Below are 18,864 nucleotides of genomic sequence, written 5' to 3' on the forward strand. Positions count from 1 at the left end.
GTGAACGAATCGAAATGATCCGATTCACTTTAATGATCCGAACTTCCCATCACTATAGCAGAGTGTCACATAATTCTGCCTCCCCCCTCCTTCCTCTGGGGGCGGGGCCAGAGAAGTTGCTCGCACAGCCGGGCCCCCGCAGAAGTCTGCGAGTGGGAGATCTGCAGTTCAGGTAAGGGGGTGGGGGGTTTGAGTGTGTGTGTGTGTATGTGTGATTAATGGAATGAATGAGTATTTAAATGTTTGTGAATGAGTGTGTGTGTGATAGCATGGATGTGTAAGGGGGGTGGGGGTGGTAGAATGGCATAGGGAGGCTGTAATCACACTACTATCATCCCCAGGTTCCAGCATGTACTGGCTGCCTTGGCTTGATAGGAGTGTGATTGCTGTTAGCAGTTATATATATATATATACACACACATCTCCAGAAATGCATTTTAACCCCCTATGTGCCACTCAGCCCCATGATATGCCTTTTAACCCCCTATATGCCAGAGTGGCATATAGGGGTATAACGCATATCATGGGGCAGAGGGGCATATAGGGGGTTAAAAGGCATATCATGGGGCACAGTGGCAAATAGGGGGGTATAAGGCATTTCTGGGGGCAGAGTGGCAAGCCTGGGGGCAGATGTGCATAACTGGGGGGGGGCAGGTTGGCAAATAAAAGGTTAAATATGAAAAAATAGTTTACATGAATTAATATTTACTGGTAAAACTTTTTTCCTATCGGGTAGTCTTATATTCAGGCTTTGTTTTTTCCCTAAATTAATATTTTTATTTTGGGGGGTCGTCTTATAATCAGGGTCGTCTTATAATCGAGCAAATACGGTAATTAATGGAATCCATTTATTTTGTGTTCTACAAAATGTGAGGTTTAATGGTAGTGTAAGTGTATTACTGACACACAACCCATGGACGGCATTTCAGAAAATGACGCACTGTGCATAGCGCTGTCCCCTGCCCCGGCCTGTCTATATGTGAACAAAAATAAATCAATCAATAAAAGGGCCCTATAAAGAATCAATTCATTTTTTGTCCATTACATTTGTTATTAAGGCTGAGAAATAAACAATTTGTATGTCAGAAGCTAAAAAGCTGTTGACTTGGATATACGAAAAACATAATGATATGAAAGTTCACGAATACAGCTATGTTCAGAGCCAGATTTTTCCCCTTGTTTTCATTCCCTACAGCGGTTCTGAAGATCGGATATCTATTTAAAACTATGCTAGAACTTGCAGCTGTCTTTAAACAAGTCCGGAGTGGAACGTCCAGCATAAAAGTTTGATCCGCTGTTGGTTCCCACCGGGCATCGTCACAGAGCAGTAACGCCAAGAACATCAGCCAACAAAATAACATTAAACCAGTCTTATGCTCTATCGCCGCTCCTTTCATCTCTTGGTCAGTAAAAGGTTAATGTCCTCCGTCCCAATTGTGATCAATTATTGATTAAGGCTAGGTTTCCACTTGGGTTTTTGTCCGGCGTTTTTTTCTTGATGAAAAACGCCAGGAAAACTGCCAAGAAAACTGCCGCTGCATTTACCTGCGTTTTGGCGTTTTTTCTGCAGTTTTTTCTGGCGTTTTAGCCTTTCTGTGGAAATTGCGTTTTTTGACCTTAGGCAGTTTTTCCAGCCTTTACAAGTTAGAAGTTTCACCCGGCTAAAAGGGATTAGGATAAATGGCAAGTATCTGCCCTCTCCTGATGTCATTTACTTGGTAGACCCTTTTGTCTCTTTTCTGTGGTTTGTAAGGCATGCTTTATTTCGAATGTCTGCTCCTCTGGGAAGATTGGCCCCAAATGATGGTGCAAATTGTTTGCTGTTGCTTTTGGCACGCAGGATCCGGTCGCGTATGTTTGTTTGTAATGGCATGTTTGTTCCAAATGGTGTAAAATTCAATATGAACCAGTCCAGGACTTTGTTTTGTGTGAAACTGTTTGTTTTCAGCCTATTTCTCGTAGGACACACAGATACTGGGTCCATCCTCTGCATTGTAACTGTGGAAAAAAACGCCATAAAAAACGCCAAGGCAATAAACCCACATGGCTTTTTCATGGCGTTTTTTCTCTCCCATAGACTTCTATTGGAGAAAAAAAGCCAAGATTTCTTGCAAAAAACGCCAGAGTGTCAACATGCTGCAGTTTTGAAAAACTGCCACAGAGCCCAAAAAAGCAGAAAAACGCCAAAGAGGACTGAAAAAACGCCAAACAGAAAAACGCCAAACAGAAAAACGCCAAACAGAAAAACGCCAAGTGGAAATGGCATTTTGCGATTTCCTATTGAATTACAGCTAACATCTGGCTGCAGCCGTTTTTCACAAAAAAACGCCAGGTGGCGCTATTGGCGTTTTTATAGGCGTTTTTAGCAAAAAAAACCCAAATGGAAACCAAGCCTAACTCAAAAAAACAAACAGCCTTCTGCTGTCAGAGTCGTTCAAAGATCTTAGAGATTGGAATCATTCATAAAATAGCACTGACACCATACTTTATAAATGAATACATTAATAATCTTCACTGCCCCCAGGATTTAGATTCCCCTTAGTTTGCCCCCCTTTACCTCTAACTGCACCTTAAGTTAACTTTATTAAATTAATTAAATTAACCCTCAGTCCTCAGCATTAAGTTATCCCTAAACACCCCATTAACCATAACTGCCCCTAAATTATCAGGCATCCTGCAGGCATCCGTCCTCCTGTCTCACTCACCTCTGTCCAGCATGCAGGAGGCATCTCCTCCCAGCGCGAGTCAGGAGAAGCACCACCGCTAAAGTTTATAAGCAGCAGGCACGCCCCCGATAGGCAGCAGGCACGCCCCCCCGATAGGCAGCAGGCACGCCCCCCCGATAGGCAGCAGGCACGCCCCCCCGATAGGCAGCAGGCACGCCCCCGATAGGCAGCAGGCACGCCCCCGATAGGCAGCAGGCACGCCCCCGATAGGCCCGGTCCTTATTTTTATTCATTTATTTTGAGGAGACAGCTATTGCTTCTGGAATTGATGGATTCTTACCTTTGCATGGTGCCCAGGGAAGCAGGAGTAGCGAGACAGCAATGCCATGGACCTGAAAAATTACCACATTACTACAATTTTTTAACAGAATTTTGAGTTTAATTTAGAAATGTAGTTACATAAAAATTGAAAAGTGCTTAACCTGTTAGCTACAATATAGACATACCGGTACGTCAATAACTGGTGAGGCAGGATAACCCTTAAGACCTACTGGAATGTTGTGATTCTCTAGCAGAAGCAGGGACATCTAACACCCCCCCCATGTCAGCAGAAGACATCCTACTGACAGACCAAGTGTAATGGCGCTCTGCACAAGCGATGAAAGAGGCAAATGCCATCAGGGAATACGTATCCATGAAAGGGTTACATGGTCTGCAACAATGCTTAGGTAGGTGGTACGTGCAGAGGCGTATATAGGGTATGGCAGCCATGGCACGTGCCATGGGCGCCATCTCAAGGGGGGCGCCGGTGAGCGGCTTTTAAATGCCGTTTTTTTTTGTTTGTTTTTTTTGTTTTTTTATGCGGAGGAGAGAGAGGGGCGCCTAGCAACTGCTCGGCGCCCCTCATTCTCCTCCACGAGCCCTCTACCCCCGTCCTGGTGCCGGCATTTCATGCAGAGCGCCGCAATATGCCGGCATATTGTGGCGCTCAGCATGAAATGCTGGCACCAGCGAGCGGCTTTTAAACACTGATGCGGAGGAGAGAGAGGGGCGCCTAGCAACCGCTCGGCGTCCCTCGTTCTCCCCTGCATCAGTGTTTAAAAGCCGCTCGCTGGTGCCCGCTGCTTCACTGCTGGGCGCCGAAATATGACGTCATATTACGGCGCTCAGCAGTGAAGCAGCGGGCACCAGCGAGCGGTGCAGGAAGACAGCAGCATCGTGCTCCCGTCGCTGGACTTCAAGGTAAGAAAGGGGAGAGGGGGGGTGTAGGGGGTAAGAGAGGGGAGAGGGGGGGTGTAGGGTGGAAGGTATATAGTGGGTAGGGGGGGAAGGTAAATAGTGGGTAGGGGGAAGGTATATAGTGGGTAGGGGGGAGGGTATATAGTGGATAAGGGGGGGAGGATATATAGTGGGTAGGGGGAGGGAGAGGTGTTAGAAAGTGATAAGGGAGGGAGAGGGGGTTAAAAAGTGATAAGGGAGGGAGAGGGGGTTAAAACGTGATAAGGGAGGGAGAGGGGGTTAAAAAGTGATAAGGGAGGGAGAGGGGGTTAAAAAGTGATAAGGGAGGGAGAGGGGGGTAGAAAGTGATAAGGGAGGGAGAGGGGGGTAGAAAGTGATAAGGGAGGGAGAGGGGGTAGAAAGTGATAGGGGAGGGAGAGGGGGGTAGAAAGTGATAGGGGAGGGAGAGGGGGGTAGAAAGTGATAGGGGAGGGAGAGGGGGGGTAGAAAGTGATAGGGGAGGGAGAGGGGGGTAGAAAGTGATAGGGGAGGGAGAGGGGGGGTAGAAAGTGATAGGGGAGGGAGAGGGGGGATAGAAAGTGATAGGGGAGGGAGAGGGGGTAGATATAAGTAAAGAGTGTGCATTAATGTGTGGATGCATTGAGTGAATGAGAGAGCATGAGTTAATATGTGAATGTATTGTCTGAATGAGGGAGAGCATGAGTTAATGTGTGGATGAGTTGCCTGAATGAGGGAGAGCATGAGTTAATATGTGAATGTATTGTCTGAATGAGGGAGAGCATGAGTTAATGTGTGGATGAATTGCCTGAATGAGGGAGAGCATGAGTTAATGTGTGAATGCATTGAGAGCATGAGTTAATGTGTGGATGACTTGTCTGAATAAGGCAGAGCATGAGTTAATGTGTTGATGCATTGAGTGAATGAGGGAGAGCATGAGTTAATGTGTGGATGAATTGTCTGAATGAGGGAGAGCATGAATTAATGTGTGGATGAATTGTCTGAATGAGGGAGAGCATGAGTTAATGTGTGGATGCATTGAGTGAATGAGGGAGAGCATGAGTTAATGTGTGGATGAGTTGTCTGAATGAAAGTGTGAATTAGTGAGTGACTGTAAAAGTGTTTGTGTATCATAGATGTATAATTGTGGAAGGGCAAAGATGACACTAGCAGGAGGTTTGAGCCTTGGGGACCAAGATGGCACAGGCAGGGTGTATATGGGACAAAGATGGCACAGGCCGGACTGTTTGGGGACAATGTTGACTTGTGCTGGGGACAAAGATTGCAAATCTTATGTGTGTTATCTGGGTGCTGGTCAGGTTCTATGTGGGCGCCAGGGCTGGCTTTGTGGTGTGCAACCTGTTATCTATGCCTGTAATTTAGGGGGTTTTAAATTTACCTTTAATGCCGTGTTTTTATGTGAATTCCAATTGATCTATACCTGCAAAGCTGGGTTTCTGTGTTATTCTGTAGATCCATATCTGCTATGCTATGTTTCCATGCATTATTTATGTATACCTGCAAATACAGGGTTAATATGTCTTATTCAGTTGATTAATACCTGCAATGCTGTTTCCATGTATGTATTTGATCTAAACCTGCGATGCTACGTTTCATATATTATTATTGTATACCTGCAAATACAGGATTTGTATGTCTGATTCTGTTTATTTGATCTATACCTTCAGTGCTGAGATCACAAGTGAATTTCAATTGATCTGGGTTTGTGTGTTGATCTATACCCGCTATCGGCAGCAGGGACTAAAATATATATATATATATATATATATATATGGGCAGCAGGGGCTAGTAAATGGGTTTTAGATATTTGGACAGGGGCGCAATTTCAGTGCTTGCCATAGGCGCTATTTTCAGTAGATATGCCTCTGGGTACGTGTCAAAGTAACATCCACAAGAATGGCAGGAGCCAAGGTTTCCCAGCAGAACATTGCCCAAAGCATCACATTCCCATGGTGCATTCTGGTGCCACGGGTTCTCCAGGTAAGCAACGCACCCGGCCATCCACGTAATGTAAAAGAAAACGTGATTCATCAGACGAGGCCACCTTCTTCATTTGCTCCATGGTCCAGTTCTTATGCTTATGTGCTCATTGTAGGTGCTTTCGGCAATGGACAGTGCGATGCTCTGCGTGTTCTGACAACTTTCTATTAGAACCAGCAGTCACTTTTCCAGCGATTTGAGCTGGTCAGTTGGATTTGACCACACAGGCATTAATGAGCCTCAGCTGCCCATGACCCTATCGCTGGTTCACCACTTTTCCTTCCTTTCCTTCCAGCGTTATCCCCTTCACCTGTCAGTGCGCAGAATGCTATGGCCGATCGCTGTATGTGTATTTTGACAGTCTATACATTACGGTTTTGGGCCTAAAGGGTATAGAAAGAATAAAGAGTGCGCCTGAGCCTAACTGAGAAGAGACCGCTGTGGGTGCAATCTGGGTGCGGGATAAGTCCTCATGTATATACGGAATTATATTGTTAAAAAGTGATGTCTGTGGGGACGTCTGTTGCTGGAAATAAGGAAATCAGAATGTAGTTAATAAATATTTTGCAAATATTCGTGTATAGATATATATACACACACACACACACACACACATACATACACTGTATACCGTATTTGCTTGATTATAATACAAGGTTTTTTTTCGATAATCAGATCCCAAATAGAGGTCTGACCATAAGACTAAGATCCAGATCCCGCGCAGCGCTGCAGGGGACCCGGATCCTCCTCTCTGGTAACCTCCGCCCGTTGCTGCTGGCACTTCCTCTGGGGCTTCTATGAAGGAGCACTGGCGTGACATGACCTTCCGGTGCTCAGTCACAGAAGCCCCGGCAGAACTAATGGGCAGCAGAGGTTGTCTAAGCACATCGGCAAACGTCCACCGGCTGCCCCCACTAGACACCAGGGAGTCTGAAGCACAGGGGACAAGTCTATGGATGCATCGGTAAGTCAGGGAGGCAGAGTAGCATATAGGATTATAAGGCATAGGGGGTATAAGGAATATCTGGGGGCAGGTTGGCAAGCCTGGGGGGGCAGATGTGCATAACTGGGGGCAGGTTGGCAAAAACAAGAAATGCATTTATCTCATAGTTTTTATTAAATATGAAAAAATAGTTTTTTCATATAGGGCAGGCTTTTCTTTTTCCTAAATTAATATTCAAATATATATTTGCAGTGTGCGCAGCGACTACTCCCAAAGTGGACTCCACTGGTATTAAATGTGTTATGGACTCTATCTCTGGATCTTTGGAGACCTCACAAGGCCCCCGGCTACCTGTGTGCGCCAAACCCACCGCTGGTACTTATTGCCAAGAAGACTTATTTCATTTCATCTGACCATAGAACCCGACCCCATTTGAAGTTCCCGTAAAGTCGGGAAGAATGTAGGTGGTGGAGTTTGTTTCCTGATGAGAGTCGGGCCTTTTTTTCTTCCAAATGTAGGTGACGTCAGATTGTAGTTTTGGAGACTTTCTGACCTGAAGATGCAGCAAACTTCTGCAATTTTCTAGTTGTTATCGTTGGAGATTTTTTGGCCACTCAAACCTTCCTCTTCACAGTGCGTTGAGACGGTATACACACAATATAGACACGCGTCCTCTTCCAGGTTCATTCATTCTATTTCCAGTTGACGGAGCTTCTTAATTATTTCCCTAACAGTGGGATCACTTTTGCGAAGCTCAACAAACGTTTTGCCGCACATTCAGGGGCGTACCTAGAGTATTTGGCACCCGGGGCGGATCCTGTATGTGGCACCCCCCCACACACATACACTTTAAAACTACCTGGCTGAAACTGAATATGACCCCCCCACACACACACCATAAAAAAATCTAACACTTTTATTTAAAGTAAGTAACACACCAAAATAGGACAAAACAATTAAATAACAATTTATATATATATATATATATAAATAATTGTTAACAGCAATCACATTCCTATCATGCCCAGGCATACCCAGATTCCAGGAGGCACTCGCAGACTTGGCATGATAGGAGTATGATTGCCCTATCTACCCCTTCTCGCTCCCTTCTGCCCTATCTACCCCTTCTCGCTCCCTTCTGCCCTATCTACCCCTTCTCCCTATCTACCCCTCCTAACTATCTACCCTCTCCCTCTTTGAAGTTCACTTACCTTTCAGGAGTCCTGCGGTGGGGGTGCAAGTCCTCTGTCTCCCAGCTCTGCCACTGTATGGAACAGTATAGAGTGATGGGAGTTATGATGTACTTTAGAGCATAATTATATAATGAAAAATACATTGGAAATGGTACAGCATAACACCCATCACTCTCACACCCTTACCAATCCACACACATACCAATCCACACGCATACCAATCCACACGTATACCAATCCACACGCATACCAATCCACACACATATACCAATCCACACGTATACTAATCCACACGTATACCAATCCACACGTATACCAATCCACACGCATACCAATCCACACACATATACCAATCCACACGTATACTAATCCACACACATACCAATCCACACGCATACCAATCCACACGCATACCAATCCACACACATCAATCCACACACATACACCAATCCACACACATACACCAATCCACACACATACTAATCCACACACATACTAATCCACACACATACCAATCCACACACATACCAATCCACACACATACCAATCCACACACACATACCAATCCACACACACATACCAATCCACACACATACCAATCCACACACATACCAATCCACACACATACCAATCCACACGTATACCAATCCACACATATATACCAATCCACACATATATACCAATCCACACACATACACCAATCCACACACATACACCAATCCACACACATACACCAATCCACACACATACACCAATCCACACATATATACCAATCCACACATATATACCAATCCACACACACACACACCAATCCACACACATACACCAATCCACACACATACACCAATCCACACACATACTCCAATCCACACACATACTCCAATCCACACACATACCCCAATCCACACACATACCCCAATCCACACACATACCCCAATCCACACACATACCCCAATCCACACACATACCCCAATCCACACACATACCCCAATCCACACACATACCCCAATCCACACACATACCCCAATCCACACACATACACCAATCCACACACATACACCAATCCACACACATACCCCAATCCACACACATACCCCAATCCACACACAGACACCAATCCACACACACATACCAATCCACACACATACCAATCCACACACACATACCAATCCACACATATACCAATCCACACACATATACCAATCCACACACATACACATCCACACACATACACCAATCCACACACATACCCCAATCCACACACACATACCAATCCACACACATACCAATCCACACACATACACCAATCCACACACATACCCCAATCCACACACAGACACCAATCCACACACAGACACCAATCCACACACAGACACCAATCCACACACATACACCAATCCACACACATACACCAATCCACACACATACACCAATCCACACACATACACCAATCCACACACATAGCAATCCACACACATACACCAATCCACACACATACACCAATCCACACACACATACCAATCCACTCTCACTGTATGCTTTCCTACCTTTCCTCTTTTCTCCTTACAGCTTCTTTTCCTGCTCTTCGCTCCTCTTCTTCAGTTCTTCTGTCTTCTTCCGAGGGCACGGGGTTCAGAGGGCACGGAGACCGGTGGGCGCGGCTTCAGTGTTGCGCGCTGGGATCTGACAGCAAACCCCGGCGCACAACAGCTGTTGCCGCGCAGATCACAAGGGAGCGGTATCGGAGGTCTTTAACAGACCTCCGGCTCCCTTGAGTGATTTTAAGCCGGGTTCAAGGGAAATCCTTGAACCGGCTTAAAATCACTCAAGGGAGCCGGTGGTCTGTTAAAGACCTCCGATACCGCTCCCTTGCGAGCCTGCTCCTCCAGCGGCGGCGGACATTACCGGCAAGTTGGCACCCCCTGATGAGCGGCACCCGGTGCGGACCGCCCCCCCCCGCCCCCCGCTAGGTACACTACTGTGCACATTACAGCGATTCCTCAATCTTACCCTCTGATGAATAGCTAAGGGGATTTGGCCAGCTAACCTCCCCCCCCATGTGTTACCTAATATATATATACCGGATATATATGTAACCCAGTGCAGTTATTTTGTCTAATAACATTACAGCTGGGTTGTCATGGATACTGACCTTTCCTTCCAGCACCAGGTTACTTGTCTCCTCTGAGCCAATCAGTATCTCAATGGGACATATGTCAGTTTGCCTAAGCTAGGGAATGTTTCTCAGCCTATCAGAGGAGAGGGTCTAGGAAGAAACTTCTGGAAGAGCAGAGCTAAGCAGGGGAGTGAAGGAGGAAGAGAGACAGACTGTCCTCCCTGCTGCCTTTAGTGTGTGTACTGCTGACATCCAAGCAGTACATTGAAGTAGAAGTGTGCAGAGAATACAGCATGGTGCTGTATGCTTCCTGAGTGAGAGTGAGAGACTGCAAGTACCCAGAGCGTCCAAGTCCTGCATCCTGTACCAGTGAGGTGAAAGCAGAGCTGCAGACAGACATCTGTGTGGGAAGACAGTTATACTCTCAGCCAGGAGGTTAAAGGGGCAGCATCCCAGAGCTGCCTGAAGACACTAAGGAGAGGTACTTAACTAATATATATCAACATATATATACTTTTCTCCCCGGGTAGCGCTACCTGCATCAAGGGCCCCAACAGTGCACCAACACTGGGACATCTGGGTGGGAAGAACACCTACATTTGGGGTGGGGGAGCGGGTGTTGGCAGTTATCTGTGTTAAATATATATATATATTCTCAGGACTGTTCACCCACTGCTAGAACTGAACTGAATAGGCACAGCAGCTGGGTCTTTATATTATAATACCTGTTTATTTCAATATAGTCTATAAATAATTTGCATTTTAGTTGTGTGTGTTATTTTCTTGTGTGAAAGGGGCCATTTCTCAGTGGGTGGGTTCCCCTACTCAACATAGTACAAATCACTGAGTGGAGGCACTGCATAAAGAAAGAAGATGTCCCGATCTCCCAGCAATTGCGGAGGCTCAGGTTTCCTGTCACCAGCGTCACTGAAATTTGTAACTACCAGCCTGACAACGGAGCAAGGTAAAAAAAGGGTTACAGATGGAGGCACTGCTGAGATCAGTTGGGACGTTAATAGAGTTGTTAGTAGCATTTCGTACCCCAACTCCCTAGAAGTTCGGGAATGGGCACTGCGAAAATCTATTCCACCTAACCAGGCTGTGGCTATATGCAATATACCTCTTGCATTAAAAAGAAAAAGTTTTGATGATGCCATTCGACAGATACAAGGATTAGAGCATTTTCGTCTAGTACAGACCCGGAAGGATGAAACAGCAGGATTGGCTGTGGCTCTAGTAAAAGGCTATGGACCTCTGAACAAGGAAGATGGCCCTATGTGTATACAGTTGCCAGGGACACATATACCTGGCAGTCCTTTGATTTACGCTTATGAAAATAGCGACGATGACGGTGAAGTCAACGATGGGGACAATGACAACATTTTCAGCCCCGACTCTGATACCGAAATCCATAGTGACAGTGAGAGCGGTTGTGAAACTGTAAGGAAGCATCTTAAGCTGCCCACGCGAGACAGATCTCGAAAGAAGTATCATACCACCCCTGTTACTCAGAGAAATGAGACAAGTCCATCCTTAACTGAAGTACTGGCTCAGCTGTCTAAAAGTGTTGTACAAGCATCTCATGAACAGCACTACAGGAAGTTGAAAACCTTTTCCGGTGTTATGCCTGTGCCCACAGGTGAGGAGGATTTCTCTACCTGGAAAAGTAATGCAGTCCAGATGTTAAAAGAGTGGACCTGTGTTGAGAATGTTAAACGTCAACGAATCATTGAAGGTTTGAAAACTCCAGCATTGGAATTAGTGAGACATCATCTCTTGCTATACCCTGACTCAACAGCCAATGATATTATTGAGGTGTTGAATGAAGTCTATGGAGATGATGATACAGAGGATGAACTACGTACTCAGTACTATAATACCATCCAGAAAGAAAAGGAGAAACTCCCTGCTTATTTGGTTCGCTTAGAGTTGATATTAGGTAAGCTGTTTGAAAAGAAGATAATTTCTCGAGGTGAAATTGATGCATACAGAAGAAAACAAGTACTTAGAGGGACTCGTTCACAGGATAATAGAGTTATGTCCTTAACTGCTCTGTTGCGATCTAGAGGTCCCCTTAGCTTTTCAGATCTAATAAAGGAGGCTAAAGCCATTGAGAAGGAATTCTCCTATGCAGCTAGTCAAAAGGGAATTGACACCAAAGCCTCTGGAAAGGAAGAACGGAAAACTGAGTTCAAGGAAAAGAAAGTGGATGCTCAACCCAAAGACTCAGAGAAGACTCCTAGAGCGTGGCCACAGCCCGAGATGAGGAGAGAATTTAAGTGTTTCAACTGTGGACAAAAGGGACATCTGCTAAGTAAATGCCCTCTGAAGGCTGGTTCTGCTAATGTAGAAGTCCTAACTATTGAACAGAGTCCTGCAGAGCTTAAATATCAGAGGAAGAAGAAGCAAAGGAAGCAAAGGAAAAAGCTACCTAGTAAAAGTAATGATGAACTGTCTACAGATATTAGGATAGGCCCAAAGTCTCTCATATCTCTTATGGTTGAAGGGATTCATGCCTCAGCATTGCTGGACACAGGCTCCCAAGTAACTATAATTTTCCGTCCATTCTACGATGAGCATCTAAGCCATTTACCTATCTTGCCAGCAGATGATGTCAAGTTGTGGGGGTTGAGTTCCCAGGCTTATCCTGTCGAAGGAGTCGTCAAGGTGCAGATTGTGATTCCTCAGCTGGACACTGGAATGGTGTATCCTATGGATGTTGAAGCCTTAGTGTGTCCAAACCTAGGTCGGCCTGGTATTCCCATTATACTTGGGACGAACACTCACATGGTTCGAGGTCTGTTGCAAACCTACCTTAAGGAAGTGGGAGATGTCTATATGAAAAGGATGGAAGAACTAGAACCAGCCCTGAGACAAGAATGTCATAAATTGGCTCTTGAGACCCAAACTGGACAGTTTCATTATTGGGGCCCCCAACCTGTTTCTCTAAAGCCTGGAGAAATTAAGTCTGTTACAGCTGTTGCAGTCTTGGGAGAAGGTATGTTTTCTGGGGATTGTCAGTTCTGCCTGGAATCCCTTCCTGAGGAAGACTCCATTAAAGGTTGGACTATTATGCCAGAAGTGAAAGACTGGAGAAGTCAGAAGATCGACATATTTGCAGTAACTGTCTTCAATCGATCTGCTACTGATATTTGTATAGATCATTGTCAGCAGTTGGGAGTTATCCACCTTCTGGAAGAGATAACCCCTCTCACGATGCTGACAGTAAATTGTGAAGAAAATTCTTCCAGAGACCTAAAGTTCAATCTGGATGGGTCCCACCTATCCCCAGAATGGACAGAGAGACTGTTGAAGGCTCTTAGATCCCGAGAAGGGGCCTTCTCTACAGGAGATATGGATGTGGGCTGTGCCAAAAGTGCCCAGCATAGCATTAGGCTGAATGATCCTGCTCCCTTTCGTGAGAGATCCCGACGAATTGCTCCTCGAGATATTGAAGATGTGAGAAACATACTTCAAGAAATGGAAGAGGCTGGAATTATTTGTGAGTCCAGAAGTCAGTATGCTTCTCCCATAGTCGTGGTGAGAAAGAAGAATGGTTCAGTGCGCCTGTGCATTGATTATCGCACATTGAATAAGAGAACTATCCCTGATCAGTATACACTGCCAAGGATAGAAGACCTCCTGAATGCCTTAACCGGGAGCAAGTGGTTTAGTGTCTTAGATCTACGGTCTGGATACTATCAAGTGCCTATGAGAGAAGAAGATCAGCAGAAGACTGCATTCATTTGTCCCTTGGGGTTTTTCCAATTTACCCGTATGCCACAAGGTGTAACCGGAGCTCCAGCCACTTTCCAACGACTAATGGAGAAGACATTAGGGGATCTGAATCCAAGGGAGTGTCTGGTCTACCTGGATGACATAATTGTATTTGGAAAGAATCCCGAAGAGCATGAAAAGCGGCTGCTGAAAGTGTTAGATCGTTTACAGGCTGAAGGTCTCAAACTTTCATTAGATAAGTGCAAATTTGCTCAGAATTCAGTTACATATGTTGGACACATCGTATCCGCTGAAGGAGTGGCCACAGACCCTGCCAAAATTGAAGCAGTTGTTAACTGGCCCAAACCAAGTAACATTGAGGAGTTGCGTTCTTTCTTGGGATTTTGTGGCTATTACCGGCGTTTTGTGGAAGGCTACTCCAAAATAGCCCGAAGTCTCCACAATCTTCTACAAGTGGAACCTGTTAAAAAGGGGCGCAAAATTCGTCACCCCAAAGACCCTATTGGGGAAAAGTGGACTTCAGAGTGTGAAGAGGCTTTTCAGCTTCTTAAACAGAAGATGACTGAGGCGCCCGTTCTAGCTTATGCTGATCCTGACAAGCCATATGTTTTACACGTGGATGCGAGTTTGGAAGGACTTGGGGGTGTCCTACACCAACCATATCCTGAAGGGCTTAGGCCAGTGGCCTATATCAGTCGGAGTTTAACCGGAAGTGAGAAGAATTATCCAGTACATAAATTAGAGTTCCTTGCCCTTAAGTGGGCTATTGTGGAGAAGTTGCATGATTACTTGTATGGTGTTAAGTTTGAGGTACGAACTGACAACAATCCTCTCACTTACATTTTGACTACAGCCAAGTTGGATGCTACAGGTCATCGGTGGTTAGCTGCGTTATCCAATTATGAGTTTTCATTGAAATACAAGGCAGGACCAACGAATGTGGGGGCTGATGCTCTATCTAGACGACCTGGATTGCCTGCAGTGAGAGATGAAGAGGAGTGGGTTGAGATCCCTGGCCCAGGAGTCAGAGCCCTTTGCCAAACCTCAACAGTGGAAAATGAGTGGGTAAATTTCTCAGAGTTGCGGTGTATAGACTCTCTCAGCTGTACGACAGAAGCCATTCCAGAGGCTATGTGCCTTCCAGCCACAATTCCCCTGTGGTCCATGATTTGAATAGAGGAAAAGCAAAAAGCCCAGAACCAAGATCCTGTAGTTGGTCGTTTGTTAAGAGCTGTGAAGACTAATAATCTTAAGCTTTTGAATGATTTACCCGCTGAGCTACAACAACAGTTTAAGAAGGAGTGGCGTCGATTCCATATTGAAAATAAACTCCTGTATCGTATTATACAATACCATGATCATCCTGGCAGGAAACAATTAGTCCTACCTCAAAGGTATAGAGGGATGGTTCTGAGGTCTCTTCATGACCACCATGGCCACTTAGGAGTAGACAAAACCTTTGGGTTGATACGAGATCGCTTCTACTGGCCTGGAATGAGAGAATCTGTAGAGCTGTATTGCCGGAGGTGCAGAAGATGCATCCAGAGGAAGACCCTACCTACCAGAGCTGCACCCATGGGCCACCTTAGGAGTTCGGGCCCCATGGATTTAGTCTGCATGGATTTTCTCTGCATAGAAGCCGATTCTACTGGCACCAGCAATGTTTTGGTGATTACTGATCATTTCACCAGGTACGCCCAAGCATACCCAACAAAAGATCAGAAAGCTGCCACTGTTGCTAAAGTATTATGGCAAAAGTTCTTTGTACATTATGGGTTCCCAAACCGGCTGCACTCCGATCAAGGTAGAGAATTTGAAAGTAAGCTTATTCATGAGATGTTGAAGCTACTTCAGATTGAAAAGTCTAGAACGACCCCATACCACCCTGAGGGAGATGCTCTTCCTGAGAGGTTCAACCGAACGCTGCTTAATATGTTAGGGACACTTAAAGATTGTGAGAAAAGGTCCTGGAGTCGGCATGTAGAAGCGATGGTTCATGCATACAATTGTACCCGGCATGAATCCACTGGCTTCTCCCCGTATTTTTTGATGTTTGGAAGAGAAGCAAGATTGCCCATTGACATCCGTCTGGGAGTGTCCTCAGATGGAATGAACCATGGATCTCACTACCGATATGTCAGGCAATTAAAGGAGAACTTACAAAAGGCTTATGGGTTGGCTGAGCAGGCCACAGCCAAGCTGAATGAAGATAACAAGCAAAGGTATGATACTAAAGTACGTTATAAGGACATTCAGCCTGGAGACAAAGTCCTACTGAGAAATTTAGGCATTCCAGGAAAACACAAGTTGGCTGACCGTTGGAAAGACATCTTGTTTGAAGTTGTTTCCAAGATCCCAGGGATTCCCGTGTACAGAATCAAGGGGCCTGAAGGCCGGATAAAGGCATGGCACAGGAATCACTTATTACCTGTGGCTTTTCCTGAAAATAGTCAGAGTAATGGAAATGAGGGCCCTAGTATGCAACCTCCATCAACAATTGACCCTGGAGAAGGTTCTAGTGGAGTTGTTCCTGTTAGCAGAGGAGCTGCTGAATCTGGCTGTGAACAAGACTGGTGGACTTTACCCCAACCTTCTGTCCACGATTCTCCTCCAAATTCTCTGAATCCTGAAAGCCCTAGCTTTGTCCCAGGTTCCTCTGAAAGAGACTTAAGTACTATGGGAGAACCAGAGCCTCAAGCGACTGGACCCCTCCCCAACAGTGCAAGGGGAAGACCTTGTGCTGAAGATACCAGAGGACTTCCTCAGAGGAATCTGGGTCGCAGCAGGAGAAATAGAAGGCCACCGAGGTTTCTAACATATGACAACATTGGGGAACCCACCTACTTTCAGTCCCAACCCATGTACAATAAATTGATAAATGTGTTGCACGCCCTAACCGAAATTCTTGGTGAGAGTGCTTTACTGTTCTAAGTCGCTGTTCGTGTATCACGTACCATGTTGTGTTTTACTGTTTTATACTTTGCTAGGATGTTCTGTTCCTGCCAGTGGGAGGCAGGATATTTTTTTTCGAGGCGGAAGGTGTAACCCAGTGCAGTTATTTTGTCTAATAACATTACAGCTGGGTTGTCATGGATACTGACCTTTCCTTCCAGCACCAGGTTACTTGTCTCCTCTGAGCCAATCAGTATCTCAATGGGACATATGTCAGTTTGCCTAAGCTAGGGAATGTTTCTCAGCCTATCAGAGGAGAGGGTCTAGGAAGAAACTTCTGGAAGAGCAGAGCTAAGCAGGGGAGTGAAGGAGGAAGAGAGACAGACTGTCCTCCCTGCTGCCTTTAGTGTGTGTACTGCTGACATCCAAGCAGTACATTGAAGTAGAAGTGTGCAGAGAATACAGCATGGTGCTGTATGCTTCCTGAGTGAGAGTGAGAGACTGCAAGTACCCAGAGCGTCCAAGTCCTGCATCCTGTACCAGTGAGGTGAAAGCAGAGCTGCAGACATCTGTGTGGGAAGACAGTTATACTCTCAGCCAGGAGGTTAAAGGGGCAGCATCCCAGAGCTGCCTGAAGACACTAAGGAGAGGTACTTAACTAATATATATCAACATATATATACTTTTCTCCCCGGGTAGCGCTACCTGCATCAAGGGCCCCAACAGTGCACCAACACTGGGACATCTGGGTGGGAAGAACACCTACATTTGGGGTGGGGGAGCGGGTGTTGGCAGTTATCTGTGTTAAATATATATATATTCTCAGGACTGTTCACCCACTGCTAGAACTGAACTGAATAGGCACAGCAGCTGGGTCTTTATATTATAATACCTGTTTATTTCAATATAGTCTATAAATAATTTGCATTTTAGTTGTGTGTGTTATTTTCTTGTGTGAAAGGGGCCATTTCTCAGTGGGTGGGTTCCCCTACTCAACATAGTATAAATCACTGAGTGGAGGCACTGCATAAAGAAAGAAGATGTCCCGATCTCCCAGCAATTGCGGAGGCTCAGGTTTCCTGTCACCAGCGTCACTGAAATTTGTAACTACCAGCCTGACAGCAGAGCAAGGTAAAAAAAGGGTTACATATATATATACACGAAGAGCCAAACGGGTTTTTTTGCTTTCTTTTGGATCAACAGCAACAAATTAACAAACATAGCATAGGCTGAACGCGTGTCTTTTTTCAGCCTATATAACTATGTAACAGATGAACAGTTTTCTGTTCCTAGTCACCCAGGTATACTAAAAATGTAAAATATCACCGGGAATGGACTTCAAATAGATTTTTCTCCTGGGAATTCATAGGGGTGCTAATAATTGCGTCGCACATTCTGTATATTTAACAATTTTTGGGGATAAGCCTGTGTTGTGTTTGCAATTATTTGATATCCATGAGAGCAGAGTATTTTTGTGTATTATTTGAAGAAAAGATCAAAGGGTTAAACAATAAAAACCAAACAATAACTATTGTAAAAGCAATAATTTTCACAGCCTCCTTTGCTCATATTTACCACGGGATATCAGCGGAGGGCGCTGTAACTACATGATTTCTGATAATAGACCTCGGTTTGCAAGCTTACAGTTCAGGAAGTGTGGCGTTCGGTGCAGATCAGGTCTGCGGAGAGCCGGATGGGATTAGTGTGCGTGGCACTCTCGGCCAGCGGGTATTTGCCGGTGTGACAGATGGCCGGTGATAAAGATCCAGTGACGCGTCTCTATGGTGACCTTTCATAATCAGTTATATGACGTCGTAACTCTGAATTATTAAATTGGCTCCATCTTAGTTTTATACTAGTTTAAGGAAATGCTGATCCTTCTATTATTACTAAAGGAGAAAAGGAATCGCGTTATATTAGGGATCTTTCCAGCGTAGGAATATACATGTCTTTCTATCTATACATATACACACACACAAGCATTTAAAATGTATAAGGTATGATTACATTCTCCCTCTCAGCAATAGAAGTAGGTGAGGAAATAGTTAACAGGGTCATCAAACATTTCGGAAGGAAACA

General features: G+C 45.2%; 1 protein-coding gene across 1 annotated transcript in view; it reads right to left on the reverse strand.

Moving 5' to 3' along the window:
* Positions 1-18,864, reverse strand: part of LOC128475409 (nectin-4-like) — a 165,052-nt gene that overhangs the window by 46,401 nt on the left and 99,787 nt on the right. The window contains exon 3 of the mRNA XM_053457905.1: positions 3,007-3,058. Coding sequence (XP_053313880.1) covers positions 3,007-3,058 — 52 coding nt within the window. The remainder of the gene's footprint in view (positions 1-3,006; positions 3,059-18,864) is intronic.

This window comes from Spea bombifrons, chromosome 2 (assembly GCF_027358695.1).
Source record: "Spea bombifrons isolate aSpeBom1 chromosome 2, aSpeBom1.2.pri, whole genome shotgun sequence".
Lineage (NCBI taxonomy): Eukaryota > Metazoa > Chordata > Amphibia > Anura > Pelobatidae > Spea > Spea bombifrons.